The 18787-nt window shown below is 50.7% G+C and overlaps 2 protein-coding genes across 2 annotated transcripts in view; one reads left to right on the top strand and one right to left on the bottom strand.

The window, feature by feature from the left end:
* The window catches only part of TRPV5 (transient receptor potential cation channel subfamily V member 5), a 33150-nt gene extending 18957 nt beyond the window's left edge, over nucleotides 1-14193 (bottom strand). The window contains exons 1-8 of the mRNA XM_078438434.2: nucleotides 12210-14193; nucleotides 9880-9977; nucleotides 9603-9725; nucleotides 6930-7067; nucleotides 6534-6632; nucleotides 6256-6431; nucleotides 5738-5884; nucleotides 3683-3895 (exon numbers count right to left, since the gene is read on the bottom strand). Coding sequence (XP_078294560.1) covers nucleotides 3683-3895; nucleotides 5738-5884; nucleotides 6256-6431; nucleotides 6534-6632; nucleotides 6930-7067; nucleotides 9603-9725; nucleotides 9880-9977; nucleotides 12210-12337 — 1122 coding nt within the window. The 5' untranslated portion in view covers nucleotides 12338-14193. The remainder of the gene's footprint in view (nucleotides 1-3682; nucleotides 3896-5737; nucleotides 5885-6255; nucleotides 6432-6533; nucleotides 6633-6929; nucleotides 7068-9602; nucleotides 9726-9879; nucleotides 9978-12209) is intronic.
* Nucleotides 14194-17096: 2903 nt separating this feature from the next.
* SOFU1 (sperm-oocyte fusion factor 1) lies at nucleotides 17097-18640 on the top strand. The gene is made up of 3 exons (XM_060633348.3): nucleotides 17097-17258; nucleotides 17374-17494; nucleotides 18079-18640. Exons 1-3 carry the CDS (start codon nucleotides 17223-17225, stop codon nucleotides 18255-18257), a joined length of 336 nt encoding a protein of 111 aa, XP_060489331.1. The 5' UTR covers nucleotides 17097-17222; the 3' UTR covers nucleotides 18258-18640.
* Nucleotides 18641-18787: the final 147 nt, after the last annotated feature.

An 18787-nucleotide genomic window follows, 5' to 3' on the forward strand; every position in this document is an offset into this window, starting at 1 on the left:
TTTCAGTCCTCAGATGTTGTCAAAGTTCTTCCTGCCTCAGGGCTTTTGTGTGTCCATTCTTTCTGCCTAGGACTAACTTTTCACCTCTAACTGGTATCCAGCTCTCTCAGCTTAGGTGTCTTCCTCAGGGAAACCTTCTCTGGCTTTTCAGCATGCCCAGGCGCCTGCTGTAAGCTCTCTTAGCATCCTGTCCTTTTCCTTACCAGAGGAAAAAATATTGTGAATTGTAACAATGATGGATTGTAATGAAATATCTATTCTTTTAATTAATGTACACCAGTCTGTAGACTGCAAAAGGGCAGAGAGATAGTGTGTATTTTGCTCAGACCATGTTGAATTTCTAACACCTATAACAATGTCTAGGTTCGGTAGGCAGAGGAAAGATGGAGGAAATCTTCAGGAGACAAAAAGGAAATTTGATGAGAGAGCAATGCCCTTTTGCTAAACAGCACATCAGGAATCTAAAGGACCAGAGTGACTGACTTAAGACTGGAAAGTTAGAGACGAATAGATACCCGAAATGGAAGCCAGTAGTTCTCAGCCTTGGCTGAATATTACGATCACTCAGAGAGTTCTTAAAAATACCATCAATGGACATTCTGATTTATTAGGTGTGGTGTAGCTTAGGAACCAGTGTTTTCACCAGCTTCCCTTCTTGGTGAAAAGTCACTGATCTAGTAAGAGGTAGGATCTGTGCAGGGTCAAATAACTATTTGGTTTCAAAGTCAGGACTAAAATCCAAGCCACCTGACTCCCACACTTTGAACTTTCTGCTCCCCTGGAAACCCAAGAGAACTAGGACTGCAATGCATGTCATTCTGCCTAAACCAACTAGACGCTGAATGGAGGTAGGAGATCAATCCAGTTAATTAATAGCGTGCTTAGGAAACTCTGGAAAAGCACAACTTTAATGGCTGAACAATGAGGCATCTTAGAGTGAAGTAACCCCTTAAGATAGCCCCAAAACTGGATAGAGACACACTAACTCCATCCTCGTGGATGTCTGCTTTTGTGTAGTTTGTTTTGTTGCATATAAATAGATGAGTTTTTCGTTTTTCCATTCATTTCAACTGTCCTGAGAAGGTGAGGCTGGGTGGCTCTCATGGAGCACAGTGACTTCTCTGGATCCCATGAGATCCACAGAGAAAATTCTTCTGTGACTGAGAGCCCTGTGCGTCCAATTTATTAGTATAATTGGATATTAAAGTATTCATTTGTCTAAGATAAATCCCCATGGGCCAACTAACATGTCAACAACTGTATGAATCAAGTTAAGGGGTGTCTGGGTGGCTCAGTCAGTTAAGTACAACCTTGGCTCAGGTCATGATTTCATGGTTTGTGAGTTTGAGCCCCACATCAGGCTCTGCGCTGACAGTGTGGAGCCTGCTTGGGATTTTCTGTCTCCTCTCTCTCTGCCCCTCCCCCAGCTCACATGCTCGCTCGCTCTCTCTCTCTCAAAATAAATAAATAAACATTTTTTTAAATCCTGCCTGGGATTCTCTCTCTCCCTTTCTCTCCCTGCCCCTCCCCACTCATGCTCCCATGCTCTTTCTCTCTCAAAACAAATAAACTTTAAAAAATCAAACCAAGGCACACTTGGTGCATTTTCATTGCTCTAAGACTCTCAAGTAATATAAAGTAGGAAAAAAAGAGAATTTCCTATTATTTAATAAGCCCAGTACGTCATGAAATCAGGATCTTTCAGATCATGGTGATCAGCTGAGAAGCCCCTGATATTATCCAGGTTGATTTATTTACTGAATAAGAGGACCCAGATATTCCATAAATTCAGGACAAGGCTCAAGGGGTAACACCAAACAACAGGGACCTTCCATTGGTGGTCTTTGCTACCCGATCCTCTTATAAGACCATTTGTAACCCTTAGCCTCTCTCCCCTGACCAAGAAAAGAATATTTGAAAGTCAATAGTCTCCTATTTGGGTTAAAGTAGCTATTATCTAAGTGAAAGACAAAAGGGTAAAAGTGGTACCAGGGAAGAAAGGAAGGAAAGAGGAAAGAAAAGAGAAGGATAGGGAGGTTGTCTTAGCTAAAACTATGCTTCACCTAGTCCTGAGGCAAGGGGAGGGGATCTTCTAAATATAGACTATCTGGGTCAAAAAACATGTTAGTCCTGTCCTAAAGAGAAAGGGGCACATAGGGAGGAGACTTAGAGTACTCAATTGCTCAGTTATCACCCAATTCTCAGGCCAGAACGTTATCTACAATCTAAATCCAGAAAATCCCTAGGTAAGATTGAGACAAAGGGGGACTGGGAGAACAACACATCTGGGAAATAGGGCCTAGAATGTTGGAAAAGCCCAGTCACCCTCAGCTCATTCATGGGTGTGCATTTTCCCCATTTCTAGTTTCTCACCCATCTCACTTGGCCATCTTCTCAATGTCCTTACTTCCCCCTGTGTGGGTTCCACACCAGGGCCAGCCTTTGTGCCCAATTTGAGATGCATGGAATAAAACCTCCCCCCAGCACACTGGTGCCCGCCGTAACAGGACAGCCACTCCACACTCAGGACCATCCTCTCTGGGCAGCAAACCCTCCTTTGTCAGAGACAGGCTCTGGATACACGAGCACGCTGAATATATACTGAGAGGCAGTTACAGGAGCAAGCGAGGTGGAGTGTTGTGACCAACTCTGCGGTTTAATGAGGCTCTGCCTTGTTGTTTCTCTGTGTATCCCACTCTCTCTGGCCTAACTTGACTCGGGGTTTTTGTTCCTAGACGAAGCAAGCAACTTATGTTCTCTTTCTGACCCGAACTACCCCTCTTCCTAGCCGAGGCTGCGCCATACTTGTGGCTGGCCCATCCTCCATGGAACATAAATCTCCAGTCACCTAGCTCTTACTCGCCTGGCAAAATTCTTCTTCCCCTGTCTTTTGCCTTCTGCCCACATACCTGCACCCACCTTTGGCTATTTCAGGTCCCCGGGACAAAAACTGTGGTTAGCCACGAACTGTAAACCAACCCAAAGTAGCCACACTCGTTGACTGTAGATGCTCAGGGGCTCCCATTAGAGCCTACTAATGTTGTCACCCAAGAGGGAGAGTTTGCTCCCATCAACAGCAGACTCTTACAGCTACTCTACACCTCTGCCCAGCCATCCTTAACACCCTGGGTCTCTGAACAACACTACAGAATGGCAAGCCCACAGGCATAAAAGGAGCCACAGAAATTATTTACTTCAACCTGCTACTTAATCCAGGGACCTTGTGCAGGGGACCTGACAGGTGGTCTGACAGCTGACACAGGATTGCTAATGCCCTCATGTTGACAGCACACAGAAGAGAGGGCAGGCCAGAAGGGACGTCTGTGTTGCCCTAACAGACCAGAAATGGACTCAGAAACGTACTTGGAGTATGATTTTCCTCCCTTTTGAACAATAGGGCTTACAAATTATAAGGAAGTTCACAAATGTATGGTGTTCGTAACAGCAAGTATTCTTTCAGGGTTAGCGAGAAAAACCACAGGTCCCTGGGTAAGTGTGTTTTTTACTCATTAAGCTCCCTTTTTGGTCGGCTATCTCATGCCGAATTTCTGTCTGCGTGACCAGGAGCCTGTAGCCGCTGGAGCCCAGTGAGTAGTGCCTTTCCTGGGTAGGTATCCTTCAGGCATCCAGCACCAGCACCCCGCGCTCCCACTCCCTTCCATCCCCTTCCAGGAAGAGTCACCTGCAGCAGTTTCTGCTGGAGGACTGTGTTGTCCCGGGGATCTGTGCGGTTGCCCAAGCGGAACTTGAGGGGGCGGTAGATGCAGCAGGCGGTGAAACAGATCATATAGAGCATGTACAGGGCACCCAGAATGTGAAAGTACCGCCGTCCATATCTCTTCCACTTGAGGCTCACCAGCTCTTTCACTGGGGTCTGGTCCAGGATCTGGCGAGCCTACCATGGAAGCAGTGCATAGGTTGGGGGGCAGGGGGTGACTGGCACCGTGAGGAGTGCTGGATTTCCTGCCAGGTCCCAGAGGGCAGCGCAACAACAGCATCATCACCATTCATTCTGTTAAAGAAGTAAGCACGAGACGCCAGAACCCCAATGAGGCTTTGAGGGATGAGCAGTAGTTAGTAGAAAGAAGGGGGAGTTAGAGATCGGTCCACAAGCAGCAGCAGTCGCCAAGGCAGCCAGGTGAGAGAGGTGGTCATCTGCAAACAAGGTGCATCTGGGGACATGAGAAGACCCGTGGGGAGTGGCGGGCAGGAGTTGTAAGGGGTGACGTAGATAAGAGGCAGACCATCAGGTATTGGGAGCACAGTGGGGAGTTTGAATTATCTTTCCGAATGCAATAGGGAGCACAGAGGGTTCAAGCAAGGAAGTGGTCCTATTTTCTCTGCAAGTCTTAGGCACTGGAGGGGAGCAGTAGAGGCACGGAAAGTTGGATGAGGCAACCATCTAAGCCTCCGCGGCGGGCTGGAGTCTGACGGAAGTACACAGCAGGGGGTTAAGCACAAATGAGAGTGGGGGGTGGAGGGGATGAGGCGTCTGAGAAAGTAAGAAAAGGCAAAAGTCAAACCATAGCTGTAGGAATGAACCATTAGCCAACAGAATACCTTTTCTGCTGAACCCAGAGGGAAGGAGAGATGGTGGACAGTTTCTGATATATTTGGCAGCTCAAGGCAGGAAGTAGGAGGAGCCCGATTTTTGCAGAGAGCCTCAATTTTTGCCATAATGTAGGAGTCTGGGCTTCGAGGGAACTAAGGGGGGGAAGGCTATGAGAGATGTAAAAGGGGCTAGGAATTTTGAAGGAAAGGAAAAGTAGCTGACTAAGACAATAAAACCTGGAGGAGAACACCGAGAGCTCACTGAAACCAGACATCAAGGATTTATGTCGGCACAATTCACACAGCGGGATTGGCGTTCTAATTCCTAAGAAATCCTGATAGAAGTTTATCTCCTTCCAGGAATATTCTCTGAGTAAGATCACACTAAGTGACCTTTCAAGTTCTCTCTTACTAACGATTGCCTGCATTTTATGGCCTTAGAAAGGTTCTTAGGAAATTGTCAGGTTGCAGATAAACAACAGAAATTCTATCTTGCCACTATTTTGGAAGTTCCCAAGGACCCGAAGCATTTGTTCCTTGCTCCTAGAGTCTTTGACAAATTTTCCCTTCCTACTGTTCACTCAATTCAGTACTATCAGAATGGCGCACGTGTTTCCCGCTCTCTGGGGAGCTCTTTCCCCTCCTCTTCCTGGTGAATTCCAGCTCCCCTAGAAGACCCAGCTCAAGCCCTTCCTCTGTGACATCTTCCCTGGCCCATCCAGGACAAGTCACTTGACCTCAGTGTTGCTGCCACTGTGCATGGTGCAGACTCCTATGGTGGCATACATTGTACTCCATTGCACTTACTGAGGACAGGGAGTAGGGTGTGAGGAAGCAGACAGGAACTATGATTGATTGATTTCTGTACTCTCTGTTCCTTATACAGCAGCTGGGACTCAGAAGGTCCTCAGTGTGCTGAATGAATGAATGAATGAATGCTACGAAGTGGCTTCCATTTGGAGAGTCCCTCAGCTAAAAGGTTAGTATGAGAAAGGTAAGCAGAAAGGGCTGGAGCTGGGCAGAGGGAGAACGCAGTCAGACTGGACTTTTCTCCCAAAGGCTCCATGGTTCGGTTCTCATCTCCATTTATTATAAATCATGGAAGTGTCTGGAGCCCAGGATGTAAGCAAATGGACAGGCTTTGCTCAGACACTTGACAGCCCCTGGTCATCTGTGGCACCCATACCTCTCGCTTCTTGGAGGAAATCACCAGCTCTAGAAAGGACACGTCCTCCCCCCAGGAGTCGATCTCGGTGAGGTCATAGAGAGTGGAGGTCAGCGGCCCGTAGGTCCACTGGATGTGCTTCCGCTTCTGCATCAGGTGCTGGAACATCTGAGAAGACACGGTGGTGAGTCGGAGGGTCAGCATGAGAAGCTGGGCCGGGAGGTCTCCACCGCTGACGAGGGCTACGGCCCGCTCCTTGCGACTGATGGACAGTTAGTTGCGTGAGCCTCCTTTTTTCTGGTTGTCTTTCTTTCCCACACACCCTATAATGATCTGAAAGAAGAGGACGGGCAAAGGGAACAGAACGCCGGGCTCCCAGAGCAGATGTCCTAAAGCAACATTCTCAAAGCCTCCCGCCCAGGGGTCCCTGAGGCTGAGCATTTAGCGAGGGAGTATGGAGGAAGGGGCCCCACCCTCCGGGCAGTTGGGCACCAAGGGTCTTTGAAAGGCCGCCATGGGGCCAGGGGAGTGTCCCTCACCACGGTGTTGCCCTCCACTCCGGCCAGCTTGAAGGGGGTGAGACCCTGGTGATTGGGCACGAGGTCCAGGGACTGCAGGTGGTCCCTGCGCCCATCATAGGACAGCAGCAGGTTGTACATCTGGCAGGCAAAGGTCTTGTTGGGCTGCAGGACGAGGATGTGCAACACGGTGTTTCCTGGGGGAGGACGCGGGCGTCACGTGGCCGTTGCGCTGAAGTCCCCGCTGATGCCCTGCCCGACCTGGGGTGGCCCCTGCCCTCCCAGCCCCCAGCTCTTACCCAGGGAGTCCTGGGCTCGGATGTCAGCTCCATGCTCAATGAGCAGCCTCACCATCTCCTCACTGCCCACGCAGGCAGCAAAGGACAAGGGGTGCTCCCCTGTGGACACAGAAGGCTCGCTGCCGTGAGGGCCCGATGGGCTGGGGGATGGGCAGCGTCCCCGAGTGACTGCCTCCTTGCCCTCGCGTGGCAGCTCTGGGCTCGGGGACGCTCGTCAGCAGAAGCAGAGGCAGGGATGGAGCACGTGGCGCGGGGAGGCTTGGCTCTGGCCTGAAACCCTGGAAGGCCCGGCCGCTCCCGGCTTTTCCGGGGGCTGGAGCCCTCCTCGGCCCGCCCTCCCTTTGCTCTTGCCCACCTCCCCATGTCCCTTCCTCCCAGCCCTGGCCCCGCTCTCACCAAAGTAGATGAGGTTTCGGGGGCTGCAGCGGAACGCCGTGCCTGTGGCTCTCGCAGACACGCTGGCCCCGTGGGCAAGCAGGGCTCTCACCAAGTTCACGTTCTGGTTCACGATGGCTATGTGCAGGGCGGTCTGACCTGGCCCAGAGAGAGAAAGAGAGACGTCTCAGTGATGGGGCTGTCCCCAATTCTTCCAAGGACACAACATCTCACTGGCAGGCAGGAGGTCCCTGACAGGTCCTGGCATAGATTTCTGCCCTTGGCTTAGCACAGTGGCCTGAGACTCAGGGCAATTTGTCTCACAGGCTGTCCACCTCACTGTCCCCACCTCTTGACTGTTGTGGGTAGGGTGTACATGGGATCACTGTAATGTTGCTATAAGAGAAAGAAACAGAGTTTTGTCCTACAGGGAACATGAGAGGAGTTGAAAGGAAAGGAAACAGTGAATGGCTAAATAAAGTCACATATGCTTGCAATCCCAGACTTCAAGCTCTATTACAAAGTTATAATCATCAAGACACTATGGTCCTGGTACACGAACAGACACATAGATCAATGGAACAGAATAGAGAACCCGGAAATGAACCCACAAATGTATGGCCAACTAATCTTTGACAAAGCAGGAAAGAATATCCAATGGTAAAAAGACAGTGTCTTCAGCAAATGGTGTTGGGAAAACTGGACAGCAACACGCAGAAGAATGAACCTTGACCACTTTCTTACACCATACACAAAAATAAACTCAAAACAGATGAAAGACCTAAACATAAGACAGGAAGCCATCAAAATCCTAGTGGAGAAAACAGGCGACAACCTCTTTGACCTCAGCTGCAGCAACTTCTTACTCGACATGTCTTGGGAAACAAAAGCAAACATGAACTATTGGGACCTCACCAAGATAAAAACCTTCTGCACAGTGAAGGAAACAATCAGCAAAACTAAAAGGTAACCAACAGAATGGGAGAAGATATTTGCAAATGACATCTCAGATAAAGGGTTAGTATCCAAAATCTATAAAGAACTTCTCAAACTCAACACCCAAAAAACAAATAATCCAGTGAAGAAAGGGGCAAAAGACATGAATAGACACTTTTTCAAAGAAGACATCCAGATGGCTAACAGACACATGAAAAAATGCTCAATATCACTCATCATCAGGGAAATACAAATCAAAACCACAATGAGATACCACCTCACACCAGTCAGAATGGCTAACATTAACAACTCAGGCAACAACAGATGTTGGCGAGGATGGGGAGAAAGAGAAACCTTTTTTTTTAATGTTTATTCATTTCTGAGAGACAGAGCACTAGAAGTGGAGGGGCAGAGACAGAGGGAGACACAGAATCTGAAGCAGGTTCTTGGCTCTGAGCTGTAAGCACAGACCCCGATGTGGGACTCGGACTCACCAGCTGCGAGATCATGACCTGAGCTGAAGTTGGACACTTAATCAACTGAACCACCCACGTGCCCCAAATAGGAATCGTTTTGCACTGCTGGTGGGATTGCAGACTGGTGCAGCCACTCTGGAAAACAGTGTGAAGGTTCTTCAAAAAATTAAAAATAGAACTACCTTATGACCCAGCAATTGCACTACTAGGTATTTATCCAAAGGATGCAGGAGCACTGATTCAAAGAGGCACATGTACCCCAATGTTTATAGCAGCACTATCAACAATAACCAAAGTATGGAAAGGACCCAAATGTCCATCGACTGATGAATGGATAAAGAAGATGTGGTACCGGGGCACCTGGGTGGCTCAGTCGGTTAAGCGGCCGACTTCGGCCCGGGTCATGATCTTGCGGTCCATGAGTTCGAGCCCCGCGTCGGGCTCTGTGCTGACAGCTCGGAGCCTGGAGCCTGTTTCAGATTCTGTGTCTCCCTCTTTCTGACCCTTCCCCGTTCATGCTCTGTCTCTCTGTCTCAAAAATAAAATAAACGTTAAAACAAAATTAAAAAAAAAAAGAAGATGTGGTATATATATATACAATGGAATATTATTCAGTGATCAAAAAGAAAGAAATCTTGCCATTTGTAACAATGTGGTTGGAACTAGAGGGTATTATGCTAAGAGAAATAAGAGAAAAACAAATATGTGACTTCACTCATATGCGGAATTTAAAATACAAAACATAAGGGATGGGAGGCAAAAATAACATAAAAATAGAGATGGAGACAAACCATAAGAGACTCTTAAATACAGAGAACACACTGAGGGTTGCTGGTGGGGAGTTGGGTGGGGGGATGGGCTAAATGGGTGATGGGCATGAAGGAGGGCATTTGTCGGAATGAGCATTGGGTGTTACGTGTAAGTGATGAATCACTAAATTCTATTCCTGAAGTCATTATTACACTATATGTTAACTAACTTGGATTTAAATTATAAATAAATAAATAAATAGATAAATAAATAAATAAATAAAGGGCAGCTGCGTTTGGAGCCCTCTATGAAGAGATGAATCTCAAAAAAAAAAAAAAAAAGAAAGAAAGAAAGAAAGTCACGGATGCTAAAGGCCAAGACTGGGATGTCTGCATGCCTTCCAACTCAAGGGCAACCTTCCTGAACCCTCTAGCACCTCTTCCCAGGCCACCCTTCGGAGACCCATTTTAAGAGGTGACATCAGACTCTCCCACACCTGTCTCCACCTTGAACTACTGTGTGGGCTCCTCACCTACAAATGGCTCACACAAGGTGGGCTCCTTGACCAGCTCCGGGGCAGCCTCTATCAGCACCACGGCGGCCTCGAGATTGTCATAGAGGGCCGCTATATGCAGCGCGGTCTCCCCCAAGGCTCCTGGAGGGGAGTAAGATAGGAGTGTCAAACGCCTCCAAGAGCATCTTGAGGAAGGGGCTCTGGCTCAAGGCTCTCTCCCCGCTTCCTCGCAGAAATCCTCAGCGTCCGGGGGCGAGGCAGGGCAGGTGGCCTGGCTCCATCACACCCAACCCACCTCTCTGTCGGAAATCACAGCTTCGGTCCAGCAGAAGTTTCTTGAGGGCACACAGGTCATTTTCCTTGGCTGCCTGAAGCAGTGGAGACTCTCGGATCCTGGGAGAAGATGAACGTGAGTCCAGTAGAGACAGAATCACTGAGAGGCCAAAGGCAGAGAGAGGATCAGAGACCTTCTCTACGTAGAACAGATACGAGTCACACAAAGTGTGCAGTGACACATTGCAAAGAGTCGTTAACTGGACTCTAGCTGAGGGTCAGACTGGGGTGAGAGTTTCCCCCGTGGTTGTGTCATTGCCAGCTCTGCCCAAGTCTGGTGGGGGTGGTTGGTGGGGGGGAGGCCTCAAGGCTCCGGTGGGCAGAAGACTTGTGGGGGCAGAAGGGGCCCATGCTGCAGAGCTGGTGGCCCTGATGACCCTGACAGGAGGCCATCGGGCCTAGCTGAATCCATCTAAGCTGAGTAAATGTTTTCACCCCTGCTCCCAGGCCTGCTGAGCTAGCTGTCCTTAGGCTAAGGGAGTTAGAGAGACCAGAGGGGCACAGAGGCAGAGAGGGGCCAGCTGTTGGAACTTAGGTGATTTACAAGCTGCCAAAATTCCAAATACCCCTCAGGGCTGCTCAGAGTCAGATCCACGCTGTGTGTGTGTGTGGGGGGGGGGGGGGGGGTGGTGCGGAGGACGGATTCCTTCCGTGTTTTACCCCATTCATAACTGAGGAGGATCATAGCCTTGGGCTCCTCTGGGAACCTAGCAGCTAGGAGCAGAAGCCCTGTGGTATCCGTCCTAAGGCACCTCTTGTCAGTTCATCTTTGTTTCTTCCCTGCCTGGATGAACCAAACAAAAGCTAAAGCTGCAGGCACGAATCAGATCCCAGGGTGAATACAAGGCAGGGGAGGGTCACGAGGGGAGAAATGAGAGGCAAACAGACCGACCAGTGCTTCCCCTGCTGTCCCCAGGTCCCCCATCCTCTCTTCCAATCGCCCTGTGAGCCAGGGGGAAGAACATTTTTATTTAAAGAAGAAGCTTTTTATCTTGAGGTGGAGCTCAGGTCTGCCCATTAGAAAAGTACTCTCAGGAGGGACCAGCAGAGTAAGGGCCAGCGCCCTCCCCACCTCACCTAGACCCTCAGGGTGAATAGTCCCAGCTCAGGGTAACCAGGGCTAACCTGGTTTCACCCCCTGTGCTGGACGCACCGCACACAGCCTTAGCAACCAGGCCTCTAGCGCACCGCCCTCTGCGGAGGGCAGGTCCAGAACCCAGCTCTCTCTCCAAGACTGCTCTGGCCTCACCCTGAAGTTTCGAGGGAGGTGGGGAGGCCAAAGGTTCCCTCACAGGGCCTGGGGTGGGGGTTGGTGAGCAAGCAGAGAGCCTTTCCCAAATGAGGGCTCCAACTGCAGCCACAGCCAGCTGTACCGTTTGTGAAGCCCAGCGCGAAAGAAAAATGTAGGACTCCCTGTTCGAAAATTAAGAATTTCAAGTTGACCACAGCAGCGCATTAAACCAAGTGCAGGGGTTTTCTGCAACACGGGATCCTGTGCCACTGTAGAGGCCACCTGCCCACGAGGCCAGCCCTGGCTGGACCGCAGGCCTGCTACTGTCTGCTCACCCCATCCCCAGGCAGCTCTCAGATAGGTGACAGGTTCCCCAGATGCTCTGAGGCAGAGGCCCACCTCTGGGAGGATATAGGTCCCCGCCCTGGCCGCTGCTTTTCCGTGAAACACATCAGCCCCACCTGACCTGCAGGCATCCCCCGGGCAGACACAGGCCTCATTCAATCTACCGATGATCCTCCTGACCCAGCATTCTGCTGCACAAAGTAGACACTCAATAAAAGGTAGATAAGCTGAGTTTCCCTCATCAGCTGGTCAGCTCCAGAAGTTCTACAGAACACAGCTCTCCTCCTCTTTTTCACACAAGCAATTTTCCTTCACGCTAATGGGAATGCTTCGCTCTTTCTCCAGGCAACAAGTCTTCCAAAACCTGCAGGATCTCGTGCCTTCCCACCAGCCTTCACCTGCCTGTCCTCCCCCTCCCCCAATCTGCTTTCTTCTATCCTTCTTCTGTTCCCGTCCCTTTCTGTCCCCCAGCCCCCTCCTCCACCAGCCAGGCAGGTTGGAGCTGTAGTGTCACTTTGTCCCTGGCTTCGAATCTACACCGAGTCTCCTCCTGCCCACTGACAGAGACAGGTGGGGTTTGGAAGGAGTGGGTTGGGTGCACCCAACCACCTGACACTGGATGCTGGGCCACTGCAAGCAGAGATACAGCAGCGGAGTGGATCAGAGGGTTGGGGGATCAGGGGGAGGTGGGACGTGGCACGACTGGGGCAGCCTACCTCTTCTGTTGCAGCATGTGGGCCTCATCCAGATGCTGATCCCAGTCCTGCTCTCTGAGCAGCCAGGAGGCCAGAAGTTTCTGGAGTTGGACCCTGGGCCCCTCTGCCTTAGGTGGAGGAGCCCCCATATCGTCTTCTTTCAGGCACTGGCAGGTTAGGGAATGTGGTAAAAGGAGCCGGTCTAGGAGTCCACAGAGGAGGAGGCGGGGTCTGTTTGGGGTTGGGACTGAGAGTGAGTATATCTCCAGTGTGACTTGTGTATACAGCGTGCAGTTTGTGGGTGGAGTGTGTGTGTATGCAGTGAGGCGACTGGGGGCCCTGCCAGGAGAATGTGGCTTTACCTGGAGGGGAGGAGCTCTCTCTAGAGAGCCCCCGGGCACAGAACCTGCTCTAGAGCTGGGAGGGGAGGTGGAGGAGGGAACTTCCTTCCCAGCAGTGGGCTGGGGCTGCAGGGGAGACAGGGGAAGGCTAGGAGACTGTGGGATGTAGAGGGGGAGCAAGGATGAAGCCCAGAATGCGGGCCCCACATGCAAGGTGAGCACTTACTGGGATACAGGAAAGCAGAAAAGTGAAAGCCCTCCAGCTTGACAATCAGGCAGGTTCTGGCTTGAACGCTGGCTCTTGTCCCCTTACAGATCACTTAAGTGAGCTTCCCAGGCCTCAGTCTTCCAATCTGTAGAACGGGGCCAATAATTGTTCTGTCTCATGTGTCTGTAAAGCCTGAGCGTAAGAGTTCAGTGACTATTGGTTCTCCTTCCGCAGATGGGCTCCAAGCCCTGAGCGCTGCTTGTCTGCATTGCGGTCTTTGTGGTTGTCTCTGTTCTCAACCTTGCAGCCAGCCTCCCGGAGGCTTCCAGGCCACGTCCTCAGTGAAACTTCTCTTCCTTCCCAGCTTTGTGGAGCCCCAGTCAGGGGAGACCCCAGAGCTGGAACAGCAGGAGCTGAGCCGAGGTGGTGGACAGAGAAATCTGGGGACTCTCTTCAGGAATGATGAGGCAGGACTGAGGACACATCACCTTTTGTGTTATTTTCTAATAGGGTGGTTTCTATTTCTCTTCTGATTGGAAATGCTTGTTACTGAATTCGAGTCACCCGGGAGACAGATGCGGTACCTGGGAATAGGCTGAGGGCTCTCCTAATTTTCTAAAGAGAAGGGCAGAGCACAGAGAGGGAGGGTGATGGCCCACGGCTAGTAACAAAACTAGACTGGCTTTAAAGTTGGAAACTTAGCTCCAAATCATCCGCCATAACTTGCTTTTTCTTCTGAATCTTCAGCCTGTACAGATATGAGAGACTTGGGGGGACACAGGACCTTGGGGGGTCTTCAGGAGCAGGGGACTCCCCTCTTCTTTTACTACAAGATTGAAGGATGGACAAAGTGACCTTTATAGAAGGGGAATTGAAAGGAAAACAAATAAGGAAAGGGAGAGGGGATGCCAGAGACCAGGAGGAACCATGCTCTCACCCAGGTGGTAGGGAGATGCCAGCTGGGAAAGGGGAGGGGGGTCACCTTGTAGGGCAACTTTCTGCTTTGCTGGGGGTTGGGGCTGTGTGGGATGGTAATGGCCTCTGCAGCCTTGGGACTTCCAGTCTAAGGAGATGGACTGAGTGATAAGGTTGAGGTGGGGGTTGTAGATGCTCTGATAAGCAGGGACTGGCAGAGGAAGGAGGCCCGCCTAAGAAATACTCAACCCATAAAGCTAATCCTGGAGGCGGTGGGGGCGGGGAGGGGCTGGCCCAGTCAGAGCCGCACAGAGCAGGTACAGGGGGGCTCGCCACCAAGGGCCCCGTCCTTGGGGCTGGGGTTGGGGAGAAAGGGGGGCTCAGGAACAGGTGCCCCGCTCTGGGTCTTCACCCTCTCACTGGCCCAGGCTGGCTGCACAGGTCCAATTCTAAATTTTTTTTTTAATGTCTTTATTTATCTTTGAAGGAGAGAGAGACAGAGCATGAGCGGGGGAGGAGCGGGAAGAGAGAGAGAACAGAATTTGAAGCAGCCTCTAGGCTCTAAGCCGTCAGCACAGAGCCCGATGCTCGAACTCATGAACCGTGAGATAGTGACCTGAGCTGAAGTTGGACACCCAACCGACTGAGCCACCCAGGTGCCCCATTCACAAGTGCACCTCTATGAGGATAGTTTTTGATAAATACAGTACAATACTGTAAACGTATTTTCTCTTCCATATGATTTTTCTTAACAATGTATTTCCTCTAGCGTACTTTGTTATAAAAATACAATATATAATACATATAGCATACAAAATATGTGCCAGTCGATAGTTTGCTATCGGTAAGGCTTGTAGTCAACAGTAGACCATTAGTAGTTAGGTTTGGGGGAGTCAAAAGTATATACTTGGACTTTTGACTGCTTGGGGGGTTAGTGCCCCTAACCTCGTGTTGTTCCAGGGTCAGCCGTACCCCTGATCTTTAAGGAGTTGCCTGCTCTCCGCTGGCTTTCTCCCCTCACTCCTTCTCCTTTGTCATACCCCCCTCCACCACCTTATTTCTCCCTCGTCCCTTCTCATGCTCCCTCAGCCTTCTGTGGACAAGAACACCTAGGACCCCTCTCCCCCCAGGTAGCAGCTTCCCTCAGTCTCAGGAGAGTCCCTGATGTCCCCTAGGGGACCAGGAGCCCCTCACTACACTTTCAGGTCCCAGAGCCTCTTGGTGTCAAAGCAGTCACAACTCTTATTTGGATGTGATGTAGGGAGAGGGAAATGCATCATGCCTGGATTTTATCTTTTTAGGAAATACACTCCCACCCCACATACCCACAGCCATGTAAGGAAAGGATTTGAATACACTTTAAAACATTAATAGTGATTAGCACTGAATAGTGGAATCACTGACCCTTTTTGTTTTCCAGACTTCTTAAATTGCTTTTATACTAAAACAAATTAAATTCCTGCTCGAATTCTCTCTCCCAACACAGGGAACCAGCAGCAGGTGGTGAGGAAACGCAAGGAACGGTGGTCAGTACAACCCAGTTTTTTTCACGCCTGCCTGTCCCACCCCCAGCGGCCCTCCCCATCCACACGCACTGAGCCTGGGTTGGCTTCTCTTTTTGCCTGGAACCAAGAAGCTCCTCCCCCAAAGTAACCACATTAGTGACTTTTTTCCACCCAAGCATTGTTTCCTGGACATGAAGGTCAACGAGTGCACGGTAGGGGTGAACAGGGTCACCTGCTTACTTGAATCTTTCTTCCTCCACCGTCCAGTGACCTCGTGTACCACTCCCCAGTCACCTGGCCTGGGTGGGCGGGAAGTATACAAGAGGTTGCAGCTGTCCCAGGGGGGCCTCCTGGTGAGCACTCTGCTAGCAGAGGTACAGCTGTACTCCACGCCTACAATTCCGTCTTCCAGAAAGGGTACACGTTCCTACACATGCACTTGGTGGTTCACTCAGGCGTGGGATGCATGGGCTCCACGAGTGGTGTGAGAGGGTTGTGATAGCTCAAGTGTGCCCACAATCTCCTCCCACCTGCCCCAGCACCTGCCCTGTAGCTTCTGGCCTGCATTGCTTTCTGGTTTACCAGGGCAGGACTCCATCCTATCTCCCCAATCCCACCTGCCCCATCCCCAGCCATCTCTGCTCTGGGAAGCAGATAATTAGCCACCGCCCATTACTGCCAGCAGGTCTGTGCTCACCAGCTTCACGGGCCTGGCAGGCATTGGGGCTTTGAGGCAAGTTTCTGGAAATCTGTTATTTGGGATCCTGGCCTCGATGCCATGCTGCTGCTTCTTTAAAGACTCTAACTACAGGGCACCTAGGTGGCTCAGTCAGTTGAGTGTCCAACTCTTGATTCCATTCAGGTCATGATCTCACAGCTCGTGAGTTCAAGAGCCCGCATTGGGCTCTGTGCTGACAGCGCAAAGCCTGCTTGGGATTCTCTCTCTCTCTCTCTCTCTCTCTCTCTGTCCATTCTCTTTCTGTGTCTCTCTCTGCCCCTCCCCTGCTCATATGCATGCTCTCTCTCTCTCTCAAAATAAATAAATAAAACTTAAAAAAAAAGACTCTGCTTCCATCAAGCAAGGAGTTTGGAGAATGAGCCTCTAACAACTTTTTCTTTGTGTCTGAGAGTATGAGGGGCTGTAAAATGAGAGAAGAGGGGTTTGTCTACCAGTTCAAGAGGCCAAAGGCTTAGGGAGAGGAAAGTCTAGGGGAGGGTGAAGAATGAGGGAATGATTTCTGCTTGGGCACAGGGTACCCCATTCTCTGTCTCTCTCTATGTACACATGCATGTGTGTGTGTGTGTGTGTGTGTGTGTGTGTGTGTACGCACACGCACACACACCGTGTACTCTTTTCTCCCCCAACACCTATGCCTCTCTACCTTCCTCTGTTTTGGTGGACCTGAGTTTCAGGTACAGCCCAGGACTTGAGGATCCGATATTTCCACATCTGCTCTGGGCCACATTCTATACAAGCCACTTACCTTAGAGAACGGCTGCATGGAAGAGAGGAAGCTGTGATGTTTGAAATCAAAAGAGGTGGTCAAGGGGCACCTGGGTGGTTCAGTCGGTTAAGTGCCTGACTCTTAATTTTGGCTCAGGTTATGATCTTGAGGTTTGAGCCCTGTGTTACACTCTGCACTGACAGCATGGAGTCTACTTGGGATTCTCTCTCCCTCCTTCTCTCTCAAAATAAATAAATAAACACTAAAACAAAAAGAGGTGGTCGAGAGTCCTGCTCTGCCCTTTATTGTCTGTGTGATGTTAAGCAGAAGAGTCATTTCTTTTGTGAACCTCAGTTTCCTCATCTATATGATGGGTATGATGACACTACTACTTTGAGTCCCAGTTGCTATATCGATGTCATGATGTAATGGATGTGAAAGTACTTCACAAACTCTGAAGTCATTTTGTTGCCCTCCACAGGATGATGCAGTAGGATCATCCTAGAAGCCTCTGCTGGCCACTCACCACTCTCTTGCCTGGCAAGGGAACTCTCTAGTGACCTGAATGAGGGACAGGCCCATGGCTGTGATGTCACAAAGCTCATGAAATCAGAGGTCCTATGGAAGGGAAGGGAAGAAAATGGTGCAGGGAAGTGGTAAGGGCTGGGACAGGGACAGGAGAGGGAGGTGGGGGGAGCCGACTGGGCATAGGGGAGTAGGGAAGACCAAAGGTGGTGGATGGGCAGGCCCATGACTTCCCCGGGCTCCCAGCTCTGCAGGGCAGCATTCCTGGCCGCCATCTTGCTGCTGCTGCGGGTCAAGGGAGTGAAGCTTCAGAAAGGCAGCCTGGATCCCAACGAGAGGAGTCAGAACGAGAAAACACCCTCCACAGGTAGGACAACAGTGTCTGGAGCTAGGGATCGGACCTCTTTGGAGTCAGCCCCCCAGTTCCTATCAGGCTAGAGTGAAACCTGAGATAGGTCGGGTTGTGGGGAGAGAAATCCAGTCCCTTATTATTGTAGCGTGAGAGAGTCAGGTAAAGGGTTTAGAGCAGGGTTCTTAGCGGGGGACGTATTCAGAGACACACCACGGGCTGGCTAGAGCACCACACAGGTGGCTTTCGTGTGTATGGGCAGGGGTGCATTTATCTTGGAAGAGGTTGTAGTTTCCATCCCTTCCCTGGGGTGGTCCCTCCAACCCCAAGTGTTGTAATGCTTTGGAGGAGGCCGTTTGAGGTAGAAATGGGGTATGTGCGCACCTCAGTTGGGGCTGTGATTGAATACAGACCAGAGGAGACCTCCAGATGGAGCACCGCCTCCCTGGCCAAGGATAAGGGGATGCACAATTGGGCCAAAAGCCCCAGGCCCTAACTTCTCAGACTCTCTAACTTCATCACCTTTCTGGTATAGGCCAGGATCGGGGCGGGGGCAGGTTAGGATCGGCCCTTTCAGTGCCTCCCCCTCTCCACGGTTGCAGACCAGGATCAAGAGAACTTTGAAGAGCACTTTGTGGCCTCCTCCGTGGGGGAGATGTGGCAGGTTGTGGACATGGCCCAACAAGAGGATGACGGGACATCAGACACAGCAGCCCTTCGTGACCACCTATTTAACCTAGCCTTCTGCTTCAATCTGGCCAGCATCATGGTTTTTTTATGAGGGACATTGAGGCTGAGGTGGTAGCCTGGCTCCTGGATGAGGACCTTGCTATCTACTTCCGCTTCATGATAGCTTACTGACCCCCTCTTCCCTACCGGGCTCCAGGTCACTACTCCCAAGGGGAGGTGTACACACAGTTTCCTGCCTCTCATCAGTGGCTCGTCACCTCAGGATGCAGCATCTGAGAGATCCTGGTGCTGGCCTTTCAACTGTCCATTGCCCCAGCCTGACCTCCTTGCCACGCTCTGACCACCTTCTCCCAGGGCCGGAGACACCAGACCCACAGCCTTCTCTTTCCCACACCTTTCCTGGCTCTGCTCTGGACAGCACATTAGGGGAAAGAGGCAGCAACAATAAAAGTAATAGCAGTAAAGTCCTGAAAACATTTGGGGACAGCTTTCTGAGACTTAACCAAAGCCCTTTTGTCTCTAACTGGTCTGTTTAATTGCCCAACCTTTGGCCCACTGACCTTTAGACCCATTGGTTTCTTCGCTTTTCTTGTGTCTACAGAATTCTCTTGGCATTGTCTC

The sequence above is a fragment of the Panthera onca genome, chromosome A2 (assembly GCF_046562875.1).
Source record: "Panthera onca isolate mPanOnc1 chromosome A2, mPanOnc1 haplotype 2, whole genome shotgun sequence".
Lineage (NCBI taxonomy): Eukaryota > Metazoa > Chordata > Mammalia > Carnivora > Felidae > Panthera > Panthera onca.